General features: G+C 37.0%; 1 protein-coding gene across 1 annotated transcript in view; it reads right to left on the bottom strand.

Annotated features, from left to right (window-relative positions):
• ptchd1 (patched domain containing 1) overlaps positions 1 to 17,120 on the bottom strand; it is a 43,597-nt gene that overhangs the window by 17,457 nt on the left and 9,020 nt on the right. The window contains exon 2 of the mRNA XM_020936655.2: positions 5,850 to 6,549. Coding sequence (XP_020792314.1) covers positions 5,850 to 6,549 — 700 coding nt within the window. The remainder of the gene's footprint in view (positions 1 to 5,849; positions 6,550 to 17,120) is intronic.

Here is a 17,120-nt window from a genome sequence, read left to right as displayed (position 1 = left end):
TTGTGTGATTTTCCTCTAGATACACCAGTGAACAGTGTCAAATTGAATGATTTTGAGGCTTGACATTAAAATTAAGTCTTAAATTGTTCTGTAAGAAAAGCAGCATCTGTTGTGGGGATTTATTTGTTGGCAGAAGTGTTATTAAGATTTGAAGTGGACAGTGATTTAGCATTTTTTAATTGCTCCCACGTGAAGAACCAACAGGCACTTGTGTGAAACTGGCACATGGAAGAGATGGAAGTCCTGTCTATTAGCAGATCTGTGGAGTTTAGTTTGATATATTTGCGTTGGGTAAGGTCTGGGCTTAGGTTCAGAACTGGACTGCTGTTGTGTCCTTAGACAAGACACTTAGATTACTCTTCTTTCTGCTCTTTTTCATTCATTTCTTCCATGTTTTATGTCACTGTTTATGTATTTTTATACCTTATGAATGAAATAAACAAATAAAAAATCATTTAAAAAAACTTCACCAGCCTTGACTACGTATGAATGTTGGTGATATTGATGATTTTTTTTTATTTTGTACTTTGAATTACTTTTGCACTTTGAATTACGTTGCGGTGGCCTCATGCTGGTGGTGATCTACATGCGCAATGCATACTGGGAAGGATTCTCGGAAAAGGTGAGCATCAAACCGCCATGTTTGATTTCCCAGTGAGATGCATCTATTGACAAAGCCGATCTTTTCTAGTCTTTTGAACCATATCACTTTTGTTTCTGGTTCTGATATTGTCATATTTTAGTTTTGGGATTCGTACATTGTTAATTTTGTATGTGGTGCGCGTCTTGGTCGCTTTGCAGTGGAAGGTGTTTCTTGGTGAACAGCTGATGCCTTTCGCTTTGGCATTGACTTTTTAAATTCGTAACCGAGGTGGAGTGAGGGATTGGGATCCCGCTTTGATGGCGCTCCACATACAAAATGTTCGCTGCAAACTTGGGATGATTTAGGCAGTCAAAGTTTAGTTACGTCCTTCCTGTGGATCAATACTGCTCTTCGCCTTGCACTATTTTTCAATTCCGTTAGGAAGGGAAACAGTTTGAACAGAGGTTTGCAGACACACATATCTGATTCCTTTTGCATTTATGGAGTTCGCAAACAAATTTCTCGAGGTGTTTTCCGCTGTTAGGATCCAACAACCACACAATTACGATGTTCGAATCCCAAAACTAAAATGTGACAATATCAGAACCAGAAACAAAAGTGATATGGAACAAAAGACTAGTAAAGTTTGGCTTTGTCAACAGACACATCCCACTGAGAAAACAAACATGGCGGTTTGATGCTCACTTTTTCGGAAAATCCTTCCCAGTATGCATTGCGCAATGACCGGAAGTCCGAGATTCTTGATGTGTCTACTGTAAATGTGGCCAAAATGTTTTAATTTGGTAAACCGGATGTGTTTTATTGTGAAAGGAACTGGACAGCATGTATACAGCAATGTATTTTGACTATTTTGACATCTTGACTATTCAAAAACATATTAATAAATAATTAACTGTGTTGCTGCGGTGTTCAATAAAAATGTAAACACCGATGTTCCAATGAAGAAATCCACCTCAGTCATCGATTTGGAAGCCTTCACTACATAATAGACAGAGCAGTGCCTACAGTTGGAATCACACCCACAGGGAAAGTTTATCACATCAGCAGCAAAATATCAATAAGAGATTTGCAACCATGACGTGTTTTACGATCAACAGAAATCCAAGCCAGTATTATGTGGATCTATGCCAACTGCCTGTGAGTTTTAGTATCCAGAAAATATATTTTGCATCACATTTTTAGTGGCAGGGTATTTTACGGTAAACTAAAATGTTTAAGCCACAGAAAATACTCCAATACCCAGTTCTGGTGAAGGGTCTGAGGAGATGTTATTGCTTTGTCAGGAATGTTCCACAGTCTGTTGGGGAGTAACGGATTACATGTACCAGCGTTACGTAATCAGAATATAAATTATGAGTGTATTCGGTTACAGTTACTGCTTCAGTGAGTGGTATTTGGATTACAGTTACTTTGCTGAAATAAATGGATGACACGGTGACATTTTCTTGTTTTCACATTTTGAGATATATCCCATTTTTAAAATTTTATTTCAGTAATTCCAGTCATTGATGGAAACCCAAATAGACCACGCACAATAAGAGCTCTGTAAACGTCTTGTTAACGCTGGTGGTGTCAGTCATAAAATGGATGAGGTCGTTAATAATCGTCGTTAATAATGATCTGATTCTGCATCACTGTGAGTAAAAAACATCCAATATTATACTGGGGTGGCACCTTTATGTTTGTACTGAAAGTGAGTATTTTTTTTTTCTTTAATAAACAATATGACACCTAACAGTAGGGTGCACATAATTGAAGGCAGCAGTGATCTCATATAGAAAGCATTTCTCTATCAATAATCTTTTTAATATGGTTAAGGAAAGACTGGGTTTTTTATTGTCTTTTAGCAGATAAAACATCTTATGTTCAGATATGCTAGTCTTTGCTTCTCTACAGTAAACAAAAGTCTGTTCATGGAGACGTGGGCTCAGCAGCCAATTTGAAGAGAACAAACAAGAATTTTCAGGATGTGCTTGCTACATCCATGTAGTTTTAAAAAGCATGACAATATCAAATAATCCAAAGTGTTCAGATTATGTTACTTACCTTAAGCAATTTAATGGATTATGTTACAAACTACATTTTGGGGTATGTAATCTGTAATCTGTAGGGGAATACATTTTAAAGGTAACCTTGCTAACACTGTCCACAGTATACCATTACACTCACATCTCTTGCATTTTTTATAATTTTTTTGTCTATAACATGCTTGAATACCTTGAAAAACATGCATTCTTACTGGTAGCTGGGTCACCTCCGCATAGACCTCACCAGTAATTTCACATACTTGCCTCATCCATAGAGAAAAATGCGTTTAATTCGATACTGTGAAACATTTCAAGCAAAGCAGTAACATCTCCATGGAGACCCCCCACCGGCACCATCAAGTATAACAGTAGAGCCTGTATTCTTCATATTATTCCAACATAATGAGGAGCTCAGTTTCTTTCCTTGTTAAAGATAGAGAGATGTCAAACGCTTTTAGCACTGGCACCGTGCGTGAACCCGGGCGCGCAGAAGCCAATTAAGCATCCAAGTTTGGTGAGGAATAAATGTAAAATAGCCACATTGTGAAGACTTGCCTTTGATTAAAATTGTTCCCCTGAGTTTGAGATTTTACATAACAAAAAAATAATAATAATTAAAAATGGCATTGTGTTGTCTTGTTTTTAATTAAATTTTTTATTATGATTATTATTTTCTTTATTTTGATATTTTACCTAACAAAAACTAAAACAGAAGTCCCCTACTCCTTTCCAAACTGCCCAAAAACAACAACAACAACAAAAGAGAAAAAGCTTAAAAAATGGAAATTGTGAAGTTTTGTTTTTAATTTTTCTCCCAAAATGTTAAGATTTTGCATAACAAAAGCAAACAAAAAACACCCTCACCTCTTTCCACACTACACAAAAGTAGAAAAAAATAAAAAAAACTCTGACATTATGAAGTCTTGTTTTTATTTTATTTTTTTTCTCCAATTTCAATATTTGATATAACAAAAAAGTCCCCCACCCCATCCCTTTCCATACTACACAAAACAAGGAAAAAGCATAAAAAAGAAAAGAGTGAAGTCTTGTTTTAAATTTTTTTCCCCAAAATGTTGATATTTTACATAACAAAAAACAAACTAAAAAGAAAAAAATTTAATAAAATAAAATAAAATATAAAAAACATCCCCCACCCCTTTCCACACAACTCAAAACTAGAAAAAACAAAACAAAAAAACACTGACATTGCAAAGTCTTGTCCCAAATTTTGATATTTTACATAACAAAAAACCCCAAACTAAACAAACTAAAAAAAACTAAAAAAAAAAACTAAACAAAACAAATCATCCCCCACCCCACCCCATTCCGCAAAACTAGACAAAAATGAATTAATAAACAAAAAAATATATAATTAAAATAATAATACATAAATAATAATAATAATTAAAAAATGACATTGTGTAGTCTTGTTGATATGACTGTATTATTATAATTTCAGCTGCAGTTTGCACATCTGTCTATCATGGCCACCCACTCGTACAAACACCACACGCTCCGTCACTCAGTTTGACGTGTGTGTTTTGATTTGACAGTTTCTCAAGCAAATACAAAATTAGTCATCCATACCGACAATTATTATACGTGGTGAAAATGGAAATGGTAGAATGTCCATTGTTGTCTAAGAGAAACTGAGAGAACTACATAGACCATGATCCTTTGCTGTTTTCAGTTCAATCTACACACTGAAATAACTTATGAAGTGCTTTGAAACTGTAATTATTTGGATTATGATGAGAAAAATAGCATACTCACATTTTTTGCCTTCACAAAATATCGCAATAAATATTGTACCGTGAGATGGATATGAACTGGATTTTTTACATTTAATGGATCCCAGGAAAACTACGGAAGTAATGATTATGAGGTTTTCTCAATTTTAAATGAAGATCTCCTAGTATTATCATGTACCGTCCTGAATATGCAATTAGCCTGTAAATTTTCCAACGGAAATGGATGAATCATAAGAAAACATATTTTGTCGTCTACGGCTAATGAAAATACATTTGGGCTTTTTTTCTTTAATCATGGGGACATTTTTAACATTTAGAGACATGATTCAACATTTAAAATTAAATTATAATCATAAAAATACTGTTAACCCTGACATTAAGAAATGATTATTCACATCCATATTTAATCTAAAAGGGAACTAAAAGTCTATACTGCTGCATTGTGGGTAATTCAGGTAATAGTCTGAAACTCAAGTCCATTTGCATCTAATTAAGAGCAGGACCCACACTTCTCCAGAGCCATTTTCTGACATTATTGTTTCATTGTTATCCAGCTCCACTCAAACAGAGGCTACATGAGTCACTCCATCACTCACGGATTACTCACTAAAGACTCCACCTACATTTAAGGACATTAGTGAAATTACCGGTTTAATTAAGCTGTCTCTATTTAATGCAACTGACTATCTGGAAGTCTGTAGGATCTGGTCCCAAAGCCATCACCAGGAGCTTGGAGGCAGAGCCATATTCGTGTATCAGGTCTCTGGCTGCGATTTGCCCAGCTTCTTGATGTTCTTGGGTTTGATATAAACATCAGATGGGACTTTGAACTGGTCTTGGACTCTGGTCTTCTCCAGAGCCTGCACTACTGCGTCGTGGTAGGATTTCATTTTGGATGGCAGCTTTTGGAGTAGTTTTTTTGACCAGAACATGGATCACTGGCAGGAGGTGTCCAGAGACTAGTTACCTTGGCCTATTAAAACTTGCACTGAATGTGGGGTCTACTGTAAACAAGTAGATGTGTTAGTTTCAGAGTAGTTTCATTGTAGTTAGCTCCTCCCTTCAGGTAGATATAAGGAAGTATCCACCAGTATTCTGACCAGAACTGAAGAAGCAGCAACGTATTTGCTCAAATAAACCTTTATACAGTTGACAAATTGAATTTCTCCTTTTGCCAGTTTTTTAGTTAGTCTCATCTTTTTATTGAAAATAAAACACCTAAACACCACTATGAACGCTCGTATAGACCACAGGCTCTTGAAAACATACTGTTTACATCCATCTTGTATTTTTCTTGAGTTTTCAGATGATCTTAAAACATTTTGCCTATATTTGCTTATGTGTGCATTGTGTCACCATGGAAACACCTGAAAATTCCGCCAATAGAGATACATGTAGATCAATACAGATGCTAATCATACTTATTACTGCCTTGTGTGTATTTATTAAAAAGTATATCAAACTTACCAAGCATGACAAACGGTATGCCCAGGTAGGTGGAGTTGTAGGTGGCTCCAGTCAGGTTGAGGATCCCCGCCGCTGTGAGACCAGATAATGTGATGGAGAGCAGAGCCAGGAGTCCTAACCAGGGTTTAGATCTGACACAGTCCCTCATCGAACAACACAGCACCGCCAGTACTCCGCACACACCCAGACTGGCCAGGAGAGGGTGCCGTGCGAGCACAGACGAGAACTGGAAATCTGTCCTTAGCGATGAAGAAGTGGAGGGGTACACAGTGAGTTTAGGATGTAGGTCTGTGAATTGCTTTAACTCTTCGCAAAACGCCTTCTCCCATTGGCTGGCCACCCTGTCCATCAAACCGCCATGTGATTGGAGGTAGTACGTGAGCTGGAGCGCCTTAGCTGACCGCACCCCTTCTCCTCTAAGCCCCAGACCTTGGACTGCCCCGCCATTGGTTACTCCTCCCAGCTGGTGCCCGATGTACGCCTGCCGTCCGTCCGCTAGCTCGGTGATGGGGTAGCGTAGAACAGGAAGTGTGCTGTTGGAGCTGCGAGCTGATTGGATCTCCTCCATGGCGCGGATGATGTCGTCGATGATGCAGAAGTTTTTGTCGTCACGCAGGCAGAGGTACGAGAAGGTGTAGTTGAAGCTGTTGAGGCCTGAAGCCGGGACGGTCACCTGCATCTGGGAGATCCTACGATGAAGCTGCAAGAAAAGAAACAAAAAAAGCAAATCATGTCCATAGGGTTGTCAAAAGTATCGAGAATCAGACACTAAAACTAATATCGAAGCTAGATACTCATTTGAGCAGGTATTACTACAGAACAAAGCTACTTAAAGACCTTTATAACGCAAAGTAAACTCTTTAAGCTATGTTAGAATGCTGTTATATTCACAAAAACACACCTGACCTTTTGTTTCATTCACAGATGTTTGAGTAATCATTTTATTATTATTCTATTTCTATCTCCAAAGCTTAAAATGCTCTTTTCCACCTTTTAATGCCATGAAGAGATAGTTTTCAAGTTAACCATTACCTTTTGTTTAGTAGATATGGGAAATTCCAGAGCCGAAATGATCTAAATGATTTAGTGAAATCTAAAAACACAGTGAAACACTTCCTGTATTACCACATGACATCACAAGGTGGATTTTAAACTCATACATTTTTATAATTTTTTTTTCTTCAGCACAGTGGCATAAATTCAACCAGGAACTATTTCCAACCTGATTGCTTCCTTCTTGTCACTTCTCTATCAGTACCACACAATCACAGCCTCTTTCTTTAGCCTCTCGACCAATCACTGCTAAAAATAAAAGTCTCCTTCCTCCTCAAAATCTCCGGATCCAGCAGAATCACCAGTCTCTCCATCTCTTTGTAGACCACTGTCACGACGATAGTGAAGTTTAGAACTCAATGATTTGATCCTAAGATAAAACAATGTACTTTTCAACACAAGTAGTTTTTAAAATAGTATCATGTGGTTTTATACTAGTTATTAAATAGAGCATTCTAAATATTCAAGAAAGATTTGTTGCACTAATTATGTGTTAGAGTCTCAATACTTGTTCAAATGAGTATCTACTTTCCATACTAGTTTTAGTATTGATCTTGGTGCTTTCCATTATAACCTATTCACAACTTGCCTGATTCATCAGACGGTTTCACTTCGTGGAAACTGTCTGACCTCGCAGCATTAGGATTTGTTCGCTCGACGGTAGGTGGGTACTTTTTTTATTTAACCAATCGCTGCTATTTGGTCATGAGGTATGTAATGTGCCGCTAACGGGGCTAACTGGTATATTAAGCTTTTCCTAAATCCCGCAGGAAGAAGGGCAAAAACGTCTTTCCCCTAGATAAAATTCACCAAACATTCCCTTTCTTCCAGCTTTAAATCCTCGATCTCGGGAATCATTGCCAACACAGAATGTATGGCTTCGTCTACATCCATCTGGACCACTTTGTTTGCTGTTGTGCTGTACCACCAAAGAGACCCAGACAGGAGTTTGAGTTTGACGTCATGGCTTCACAGCTCTTTGCTGATTGGCCGGTGCACAGTCTACAACTTCCGACGGTTCTTGCAAACAGTGTATTCTGATTCCTGACCTAGTCGGTGGAGAGAAATGAAATTGAATGGAGGCACTAGGTGGCACCAGCCTGGCTAATTCACAACCACATGAATCAAAAGAAATCATCAAACTAATACTAATGAGGAGAGAGTCTTTATCCCAAGTGATAAGTGATGACAACAAAATGTAACATTTTCATTTCACCCTATTCACAATCACATTTTGTACACTTGTATACACTTGTATAGTAGTTGAAGAAAACAAAAGAAAAAGAAAAACAAGGCAGTGGCCTATGGGTAAAACTAAAATTTTGATACTGCTATGAAAAAAATATGAAATACCAAGAATGCCATACATGGAGAATCCCAGATCTCTAAAGAAAAGTCAGAGCAAAGATGTAACTGGCTAGACTCCCTGTAGGATATTTTTGTTTTGTCAAAGTAAACTTGGTTACACAGACAGAGACACATGCTCACAGCTCTGACTCAAGACAGGCAGATTTATTATTATTGAAATAGATTATAGAGATTATAGTACTGACCCTGCAATACAGAACATTTTAACCTAATCTATGTCAGAGTGCTCCACATATTAGATTAGATTATACCAGAGTGGATGTCTCAAACGAAGGGTTAAAACAAGGTAAGCCATAAGTCAAAAGTTTTCTACATTTCTACATTTTCTATTATTACATAAAATTGACTCTTGTGAGCTTTAAGCCATGTTATAATCTCGTTACCTCCTCAGAAACAGACCTGGAGTTGCATTTTGCTTCATCCACATGTTTGAGTAACACTTTATTATGGGTCTGTTTACATCTCCAAAGATCAAAATGCTCTGCTCCACCTTGTGATGTCATGAAGCAGTACTTTTCAAGTTAACAGCTACATTTCACTAAACACTGCAAAAGCAAAGTCTAGTCAAGTTAAGATGGCTTGAATTAATAAAGTTTTATCACGATTTGAATAAATTTAGCAAGTAAAATTATCTGCCAGTGGAATAAGACTTTTTATACTTAAAATATGAAAATGCATCTTGCTACAATTAAAATGAGAAAAACAACTACTTTTTGCACTTAAAATGAGAAACAAAATGTAATGTTACTTGAATTAAGAAAAACACACTCCATTCCACTGGTAAATAATTTTACTTGTCAAGTAGAAACTACACAAATAAAGTCAAATGTTCTTAATTTAGTCATTTTAACTTAGCTAGATATTGTTTTATGTCCAGTGAAGAAGGGCTGAAATCATCCAAATGATTCTAGTGAAGGTGTGTGGAGTTTAAAAACACAGTGGAGCACTTCTAGTACTATCACATGACATCACAAGGTGGAACAGAGTGTTTTTAGTCAGAGAGAAGAATTCAGCCTAAATGTGCAGGATTTGTGTGTTAAACATGTGTGAATGAAACAAAACACTGTACACAACCACTCAGTGTTATCTAGAACAGTCTGTACAGGTTTATTCTCCGCTGTCCCTTCAGACCTCACCACTGGGTGATGTTCCACCAGCCGTCCTGCTCACTCTGTCCTCCCAAAGTCAACTTCACTGGTTATTATTTATCTTTAAATGCATTCACCTTAGACCCCATTTACACTGAAACAAATCCACGTATCACCGTATCACCACATCACCACATCGGAAACGATTTGTGTCCAGACATGTCATTTCTGTGTCCGCAAGCTTTCCCTATCCACACAGCTTTGAGCATATTTGTTTACATTTTACAGAAACGAAACTTAAAACCACATGGCTAATTTGCATGAACTGAGCGCTCAAAAAACAGCTCACTATTGTGCGCTGATGCGGTTCACCTTCTGTCGGACTAAAGGACACGACTCAGTGGATTATGAGTGTTCCTTCTGTGACAGAAGGTGATGGTGAGTCTGTTCTGTGCTTGTGTTGCGTTGGAGATGGTTCATGTTAGGGCTGGGCGATATGGATCAAAAAATATATCTCGATATATTTTGCTATATCTCGATATACGATATATATCTCGATATATGTTCAAGAAAAAATAACCCCTAAAATTGAAAACTGCAAAAACAAATCTGCCAATTCCACAAGGTCCTTTTTTTTAAATTAAAGTGTCAGAGGTCGGCAGTTCATATAGGAACATTTAAGATTACAAAAAACCCTAATTACATAAATAATAATTTAACTGTAAAATAAAAGAAATAATACATATTTCCTTCTTTTCATTCATAAATAAAACAACTCAACACAAGCTCATCTTTGCATTAACTCTGTTATCCAGGCCATAACCATGAGTTCATTTAGCAGAAGAAGCTCAGGATGTTCCTTATTTCAATAGATCCATGTTCCTATCCAGCAGTAAGGAGCTCTGAGGTTTAATCCCACAATCCACTGCAGATCAAACCCAACGTTTCCAAACACTATTGTACAAGTGACACTGAAGCAGATTATGAATAAAAATATTCTGCATAAATAAACTTTACATGACTAAACTTTACAATATATAAAGCATAACGAGTCTAGAGCCGCATCAGCCTGTTTGCGATAATAATGTGTTTAATGCAGTTTTGCGCACGTGTGTTTACATTTTACAGAAACAAAACTTAAGGGCATGGCTCATTTGCATAAACAGCGCACTTCTCACGCAGCTCAGCTCGTTTAGCTTCTTTCGGGCTAAAGGACGCGACTCGATGGAATAAGAGGATGTGCTGCTGATGGTTTTGTCTGTAAATGGTGGAAAAGGTTCGTGGTGCTTGAAGCTTTTCACTGGCACCAACATTCGGCGTTCACGGTGGTAGTGAGGAGTGAAGGAGACACGAGCGAACAAAATCAGGGAGGCCGAGGCGCGCGGAGGCGACGAGAGAGAAGGTAAACAAGCGAAGCTGTGAAATCAAAATTAAATATAAGCATTATATCGATATATACGATATGTCAGAATTCATATCGAGTTTAAAAACTATCTCGATATATTTAAAATATCGATATATCGCCCACCCCTAGTTCATGTCAAACTTTTCAGAGATTATACGTCTGCAGGTCGCACGCATAGACCATATATATGAATATATACTAGCCTCTTAGCGTTTTGGCAGTGAATAAGCAACTTCACGGCCCATAGACCTAGATCAGTGCTGGATCAGAGCTGTACTCAGATGAATTCGTGGGAGGTGGCGGCTCCAGACCATTCCGTCTCTAGAGCCATTTTCAGTCAGATTAGTGTGGACAAACACTACATCCACAATGAAAACGATTCGAATACGTACTAGTGTGGACAGGGCCTCAGTTATCCTGAATATCTTAAACAGTATTTAATTCCATTCAGATCCTCTTACAGTTTACATCATGCAGATCAGATATTTTTTGGTTTAACAAATAGGAAAACACTCATTTAAATATAAAGCTTCCTCTCACTGGAGCAATCTTCTGTCATCGATTCGCACATTAACTTCTGTCCCTTTATTTAAAAATGCTCTGGTTCAGTATTTACATAACCCGTGTCATTGTTTTTGATCATTTTGTTGTCCATCTTGTTGTATTTTGTGACTATATTTGAACTCTGACTTAGTTTTTGCTCAGATTTGATTTATTATGTGTCTAAAAGTCAAGTGTGAGTGAATGTAAGTGTATGGTTGTGTAGTTTTGTTTTCTCTGTTTATTTGAATGATTGTATCCTTCTGTGTTTTATTGTTGTGACGATGAGACCGAGATGGTGCGACATCTCAGGGGGCTTATCCTCCAAACAAGTATAACAGGTCAGAAAATAGCGTAACATGGGCCCTTTAATAAGACAGCATAAATCAAGTACAACGCCTTTAAATGAGTTCATGATTCATTTCATAACAAGCTTATCCAATATTTCAGGTCAGCTTCACCGAGAAGAGCGCATTTGTTTAATTATTTATTTAGGTCTTGTTTTGCTCTTGGTCCAATTTTGACAAGTCTATTTTTCTTGCTCTGAAAACCGAAAATTTCAAATGATGATAACAAAATACAACATTGCATCAGAGCAAGTCAGTCGTGCGTAACTCAAACTGTGGCATCTGGAATTCATTACACTTAATATGATACATGCACTGTCACTAACACGGCCAAAACTAAACTCTGCGACTCTTTAAACAAGTGGGAGTTTGCATGTTCTTACTGTGTCTGTGTGGGACCAACAGATAATAATGCTGTAATAGAAGAGTACGGATTAGAAAACACCACCCACTTTATGGTTTTCATTAGTATTAAGACGTTTTAGAGATTTTATTTTTGTGATAAACGTTCTATATCTTTTAGTCATGTTATAATGCTGTTACCTCCTCAGAAACATACCTGGAGTTCTGTTTTGTTTCATTCACATGTTTGAATAATCCTGCATTATTAATCCTTATTACTATCTCCAAAGCTTCAAATAGGTCTTTGTACCATTTGTTCTTTTGAATTTCAATTAAGAACTAAAAATAATAAAATGATTCATTATTCTGTTTCAGTGTCAAACAACAAACAAACAAAAAAAAGATTCTGACTTCTATTTCCAATATTTAATTTAAAGTTCATTTCAAATCAAAAACAGTCTTGGTGTCTATTTCAATTTTGATATTTTATTCTCTCTGGTTTATTTGCTGCGGAGGTTACGCTGTTTAGCTTCAGCGTCAACTCAACAAAGGAGAGGAGTTTATCGCCTCGCTGCTTCCTGTTTTTCGCCCTGGAGTTAAATAATTACTTTCTAAGACGCAAAAGTAAAAGATTGCAACAATTTTTCCTTAAGTCCTTCTCGCTGCATAACTTCCAGGACAAATAAACCAGAGAGAATAAAATATCAAAATTAAAATAGGCACAGAGACAGTTTTTTTAACTAAAGTTTATTTCAAATAACACCAAATTAAATATTGGAAATAGATGTCGAAATCTTTTTTTTAATTTTTTTTTTTTAGTTTGACACTAAAGCAGAAAAATGAAATAGCATATGTTATTTTTACCCATTTTATTGTTTTTCATTCTTAATTGAAATTCAAAAGAACAAATGGTACAAGGACCAGAATGGACAAGGACCCCGTTCCACATTGTGATGTCATGTAGTGGTAATTTTCAAGTCAACGGCTACCTTTTATCTTTAGGCCCCATTCACACTAGTACGTATTCGAGTCGTTTTTCTTGTGGATGCAGTGTTCGTCCACACTAATCCGACTGAAAATGGCTACAGAGACAGAATGATCTGGTGCCTCCAGCTCCCACGAATTCATCTGAGTACAGATCTGATCCGACACTGAGTAGACGCCTGAAAACGCTGATACGCTGATGTAGGTCTATGCACAGCGAAGTAACTCACTGCCAAAACGCTAAGAGGCTAGAATATATGTCCATTCATATATACGGTCTGTGTGTATGACCTGTAGACCTATAATCTCTGAAAAATCTCTCCAACGCGATAGAAGCACAGAACAAACTCACCATCAGCAGAACACCCCTCTGTCACAGAAAGAGCACTCATATTCCACTGAGTCATGTCCTTTAGTCCGCATCAGCACACAATAGCGAGCTGTTTTTTGAGCGCTTAGTTTATGCAAATTAGCCATACGGTTTTAAGTTTTGTTTCTGTAAAATGTAAACAAATATGCTCAAAACTGTGTGGATAGGGAAGGCTTGCGGACACAGAAACGACGTGTTTGGATGCAGATCGTTTCCGATACAGTGATGCGGTGGTACGCGGATTCGTTTCGGTGTAAACGTAGTCTTAGTTCAGTAGAGATTGTAAATCCCAGGGCTGAAATTATCCAACTAATTCTAATGAAAGTATATGGATGAACGATTCTAATGAAAGTTGAACACTTCCCGTATCACCACATGACATCACAAGGTGGAGTGGAGTTTCTGTTTGAGAAAAGAACATGATAAATATGCAGTGTTTGAGTGTTAAACATGTTTGAATGCAACAAAACTCAACTCCAGGTCTGTTTGTGACGAGGAAGCATTACAACATAGATAAGAAAAAAACAGCGTAACATGGGCCCTTTAAAGACACACTATGGGACATTTCTAGTGCAGGTTCCGCCACGTGCTTGTCTCCGTGGAACATTATTTGATACCGGGACATCCTTACTTCACAGTTAATGGACATTAATATTTCAGCTTTGTGTTTCATTGATAGCGGTGTCTCTCTGAAGCTGCAAAACGGTGCCATCCGTCCATAGAGGCGGTTACCTAGCAACAGGCTGATGCCAGTCTGTGCCACAGCAGCAGTGGTTATTATGGACTGGGCATCTGGAAAAGCATCGAAGGGAGAAGAAAGGAAAGTAGAGAACTCCCTCCCTTAGAGAACAGCTAAGTGCACATGTACCCTGCTTTTGGTGTTATCTTCGGTTATACAGGATTTCACTATTTGGAGCTACCACACTATTTTTCCTGCCTCTAAGTAGGATCTATCAAATTTGCTTCCATTCAGGCGTAAAGGTGTATTGTGTCACTTTCTGGTGGTGGGCTCGTCACTTGCTTCTGCCTGGAATGTTCCACAGTGTAAAATTAAACAGACCTACCTTACATTTATTCAATTACAGGTGGTTTTACAGCTCAAAAATACTTAGAAAAACAGACATTTTGACTGTGAGCGGGGTTGCCTCTCCACAGATCTGACCTGTAACTTGATCTGGTTTGGTCTCCATGGAGATAGAAATGTTTAATGCCAATCTATGAAGTAGGGCTGTTCGATTATGGAAAAAAAAAAAAAAAAAATCCTTATCACGATTATTTTGATCAATATTGAAATCACAATTATTCAAATGATTATTTTTTAGTTACACGATACATTTATTCAGCATTTCTTTCTCAAAAAAACACTTTGTTATTGATAATTTATGCAAAACTTTCAAATTGAAAATAAATTCAGGCTACAAATATGTACCTAAGAGCAGTTTTGTGATGTATAAAACATAAAATGAATAAAACTCTGAACATGAAATAAGGCACAGAAAAACATAAATAAACTATATATCCAGCTATTCTACCATCTCTGTATTTATTTACTTATTTATTTAAGTATACTCATTTATATAAAACTATCCAAAATAAATGTTGATTATATGAATTTGAAGATCGTTTGCACACAGATCAAAAGCGCGATCAAAAAAACATTAACATTTCCTTGCAGAACTGTTTGATCATGAAAAGATTTAGGTCATAATTAAAGCTGCATTCTGTCTGCACTCTTTTTGGTGGAGGGTCCGTCATTTGCTTGTCTCCATGGAGATTATTGCATTGCCTGAAATTTTCCACACTAGAGTATTAAATGTACACATCTCCAGCAAGACTAAAAGGTCAAGGTAATGCAATACTCTGGAATATTCCCATCAAAGCAATAACATCCCCATAGAGACAAACAGGTGGAGAATCCTCAAATACAAAAGGTAAAAAGTGCACCATTAAAATCATGATTATTAGAAACATGCAGAGTTAACCAGAGAACAGGGTTGCCAGGAGACCAAATCTGTACAAGGGCATCTGAAAAATTGCCCAAAATCTGCAAAATGGACGGCGTGGCTGTATTTTCCTAGCCAGGCTGTGGCCACCTAGTGCCTCCACTCAATTTCATTTCTCTCCAGCAACTAGGTCAGGAATCTGAATATACTAGACTGTTTGCAAGAACCCCGGAAGTTGTAGACGGTGCACCGGCCAATCAACGAAGAGCTGTGAAGCCATGACGTCAAAGTCAAGTGTCTGTCTGGGTCCCTTTTGTGGTACAGCACAACAGTAAACAAAACGATTGAGATGGATGTAGACGAAGCCATACATTCTGTGTCGGCAACGATTTCCGAGATCGAGGATTTAAAGCCAGAACAAAGAGAATGTTTGGTGAATTTTATCAAGGGGAAAGATGTTATTGCCCTTCTTCCTACAGGATTTGGTGCGTTACGTACGTCATGACCAAACAGCAGTGATTGGTTGAATAAATAAAGTACCCACCCACCGTCAAGTGAACAAATCCTAATGCTGTGAGGTCAGACGGTTTCCACGAAGTGAAACCCGCTGATGAATCAGGCCAGTATTTTCCACTGTATTTATGAAACTAACGCTCCTCCAGTGACACAGACCTGCCCCGTCCTTTCTCTCTCACACACAAAAAGAAACTCCAAGCGCCGATGGCTTTAGATATGAAGATTTTCCACCAAAAATCAGGACTTTGAGAAGGATTATTTTCTCTTAAAATGCTGCCCCAATTCCACTTGAAAAACTGCCAGAGGACGGAACGAATTATTACCAGTTTGCAGTTTTCCAACTTTCAGTTATTTAACTTAATAATTGACATATGAAATTTTACTTATTTCTAAGTTTTATCTGAGTACTTTGAGACAGTATAACAATAGTATCAGATTACTAGAATTACAAAACAATCAGTTACACTAATTTGTGGTTTTCAGATTTTAAACTAAAATTAAAAGAAATATCCAAAAGATAAATTAACAAATGTTGAACCTAATCATTTCTATTAGATACTAGAGCCAGGAACTCTGTATTTAATCTGTATTTTAATCACATTTACTTTACTTACTCCCTTAAATATGACTGGCAACTAGAATGTGATCTGAAACCCAGTAAGCCCTGGTTGGCAGAACTTTTCTATTAACATTTTTAGTCATACAAAAGTGCTCCTTTCCACTTTTGTCGTAATAACCCAAACAGACACTTGAGACACAAAATGAATAGCTCCTTTTGAACAGGGACTAAAGTCTATTATTACATTGCCTTGGTTTAATGGGTAGAGTCCCAGTGGAAATCCCGCATGTCCTTGTATCGAATATTATATTATATCAGTAAACTGCGCCACCTCAGACAGCAAACAGCTTTCGATTCAAGATTACAGTTGTGACAAGTTGAATAACAAGCCTAATGGAAAAACAAAGGGACCATATTATGCTATTTTATGATCTATATTATGTTGTTTCCTCGTCACAAACATACCTGGAGTTGTGTTTTGTTTCATTCACACATTCAACACACAAACACTGCATATTTATTTAGGATCTCTTAAACTGAAAACACTCTGTTCCACTTTGTGATGTCATGTGATAATACAGGAAGTATGAATGATTTCAGACCTGGAAATGTCAAGAGGAAACTAAAAGAATCAGTCAATAAAATAATAATAATAATAATAATAATAATAATAATAATAATTTAAAAAATAAAAAATAAAATCAATACATAAAGCAGTACTAAAAATAAAATTGATAAAAAATAATAAATAAAATA

The sequence above is a fragment of the Boleophthalmus pectinirostris genome, unplaced genomic scaffold, assembly GCF_026225935.1.
Source record: "Boleophthalmus pectinirostris isolate CB_2022bp ecotype Guang Dong unplaced genomic scaffold, ASM2622593v1 HiC_scaffold_15, whole genome shotgun sequence".
Taxonomy (NCBI): Eukaryota; Metazoa; Chordata; class Actinopteri; order Gobiiformes; family Gobiidae; genus Boleophthalmus; species Boleophthalmus pectinirostris.
This window is presented reverse-complemented; position numbering and strand designations above follow the sequence as displayed.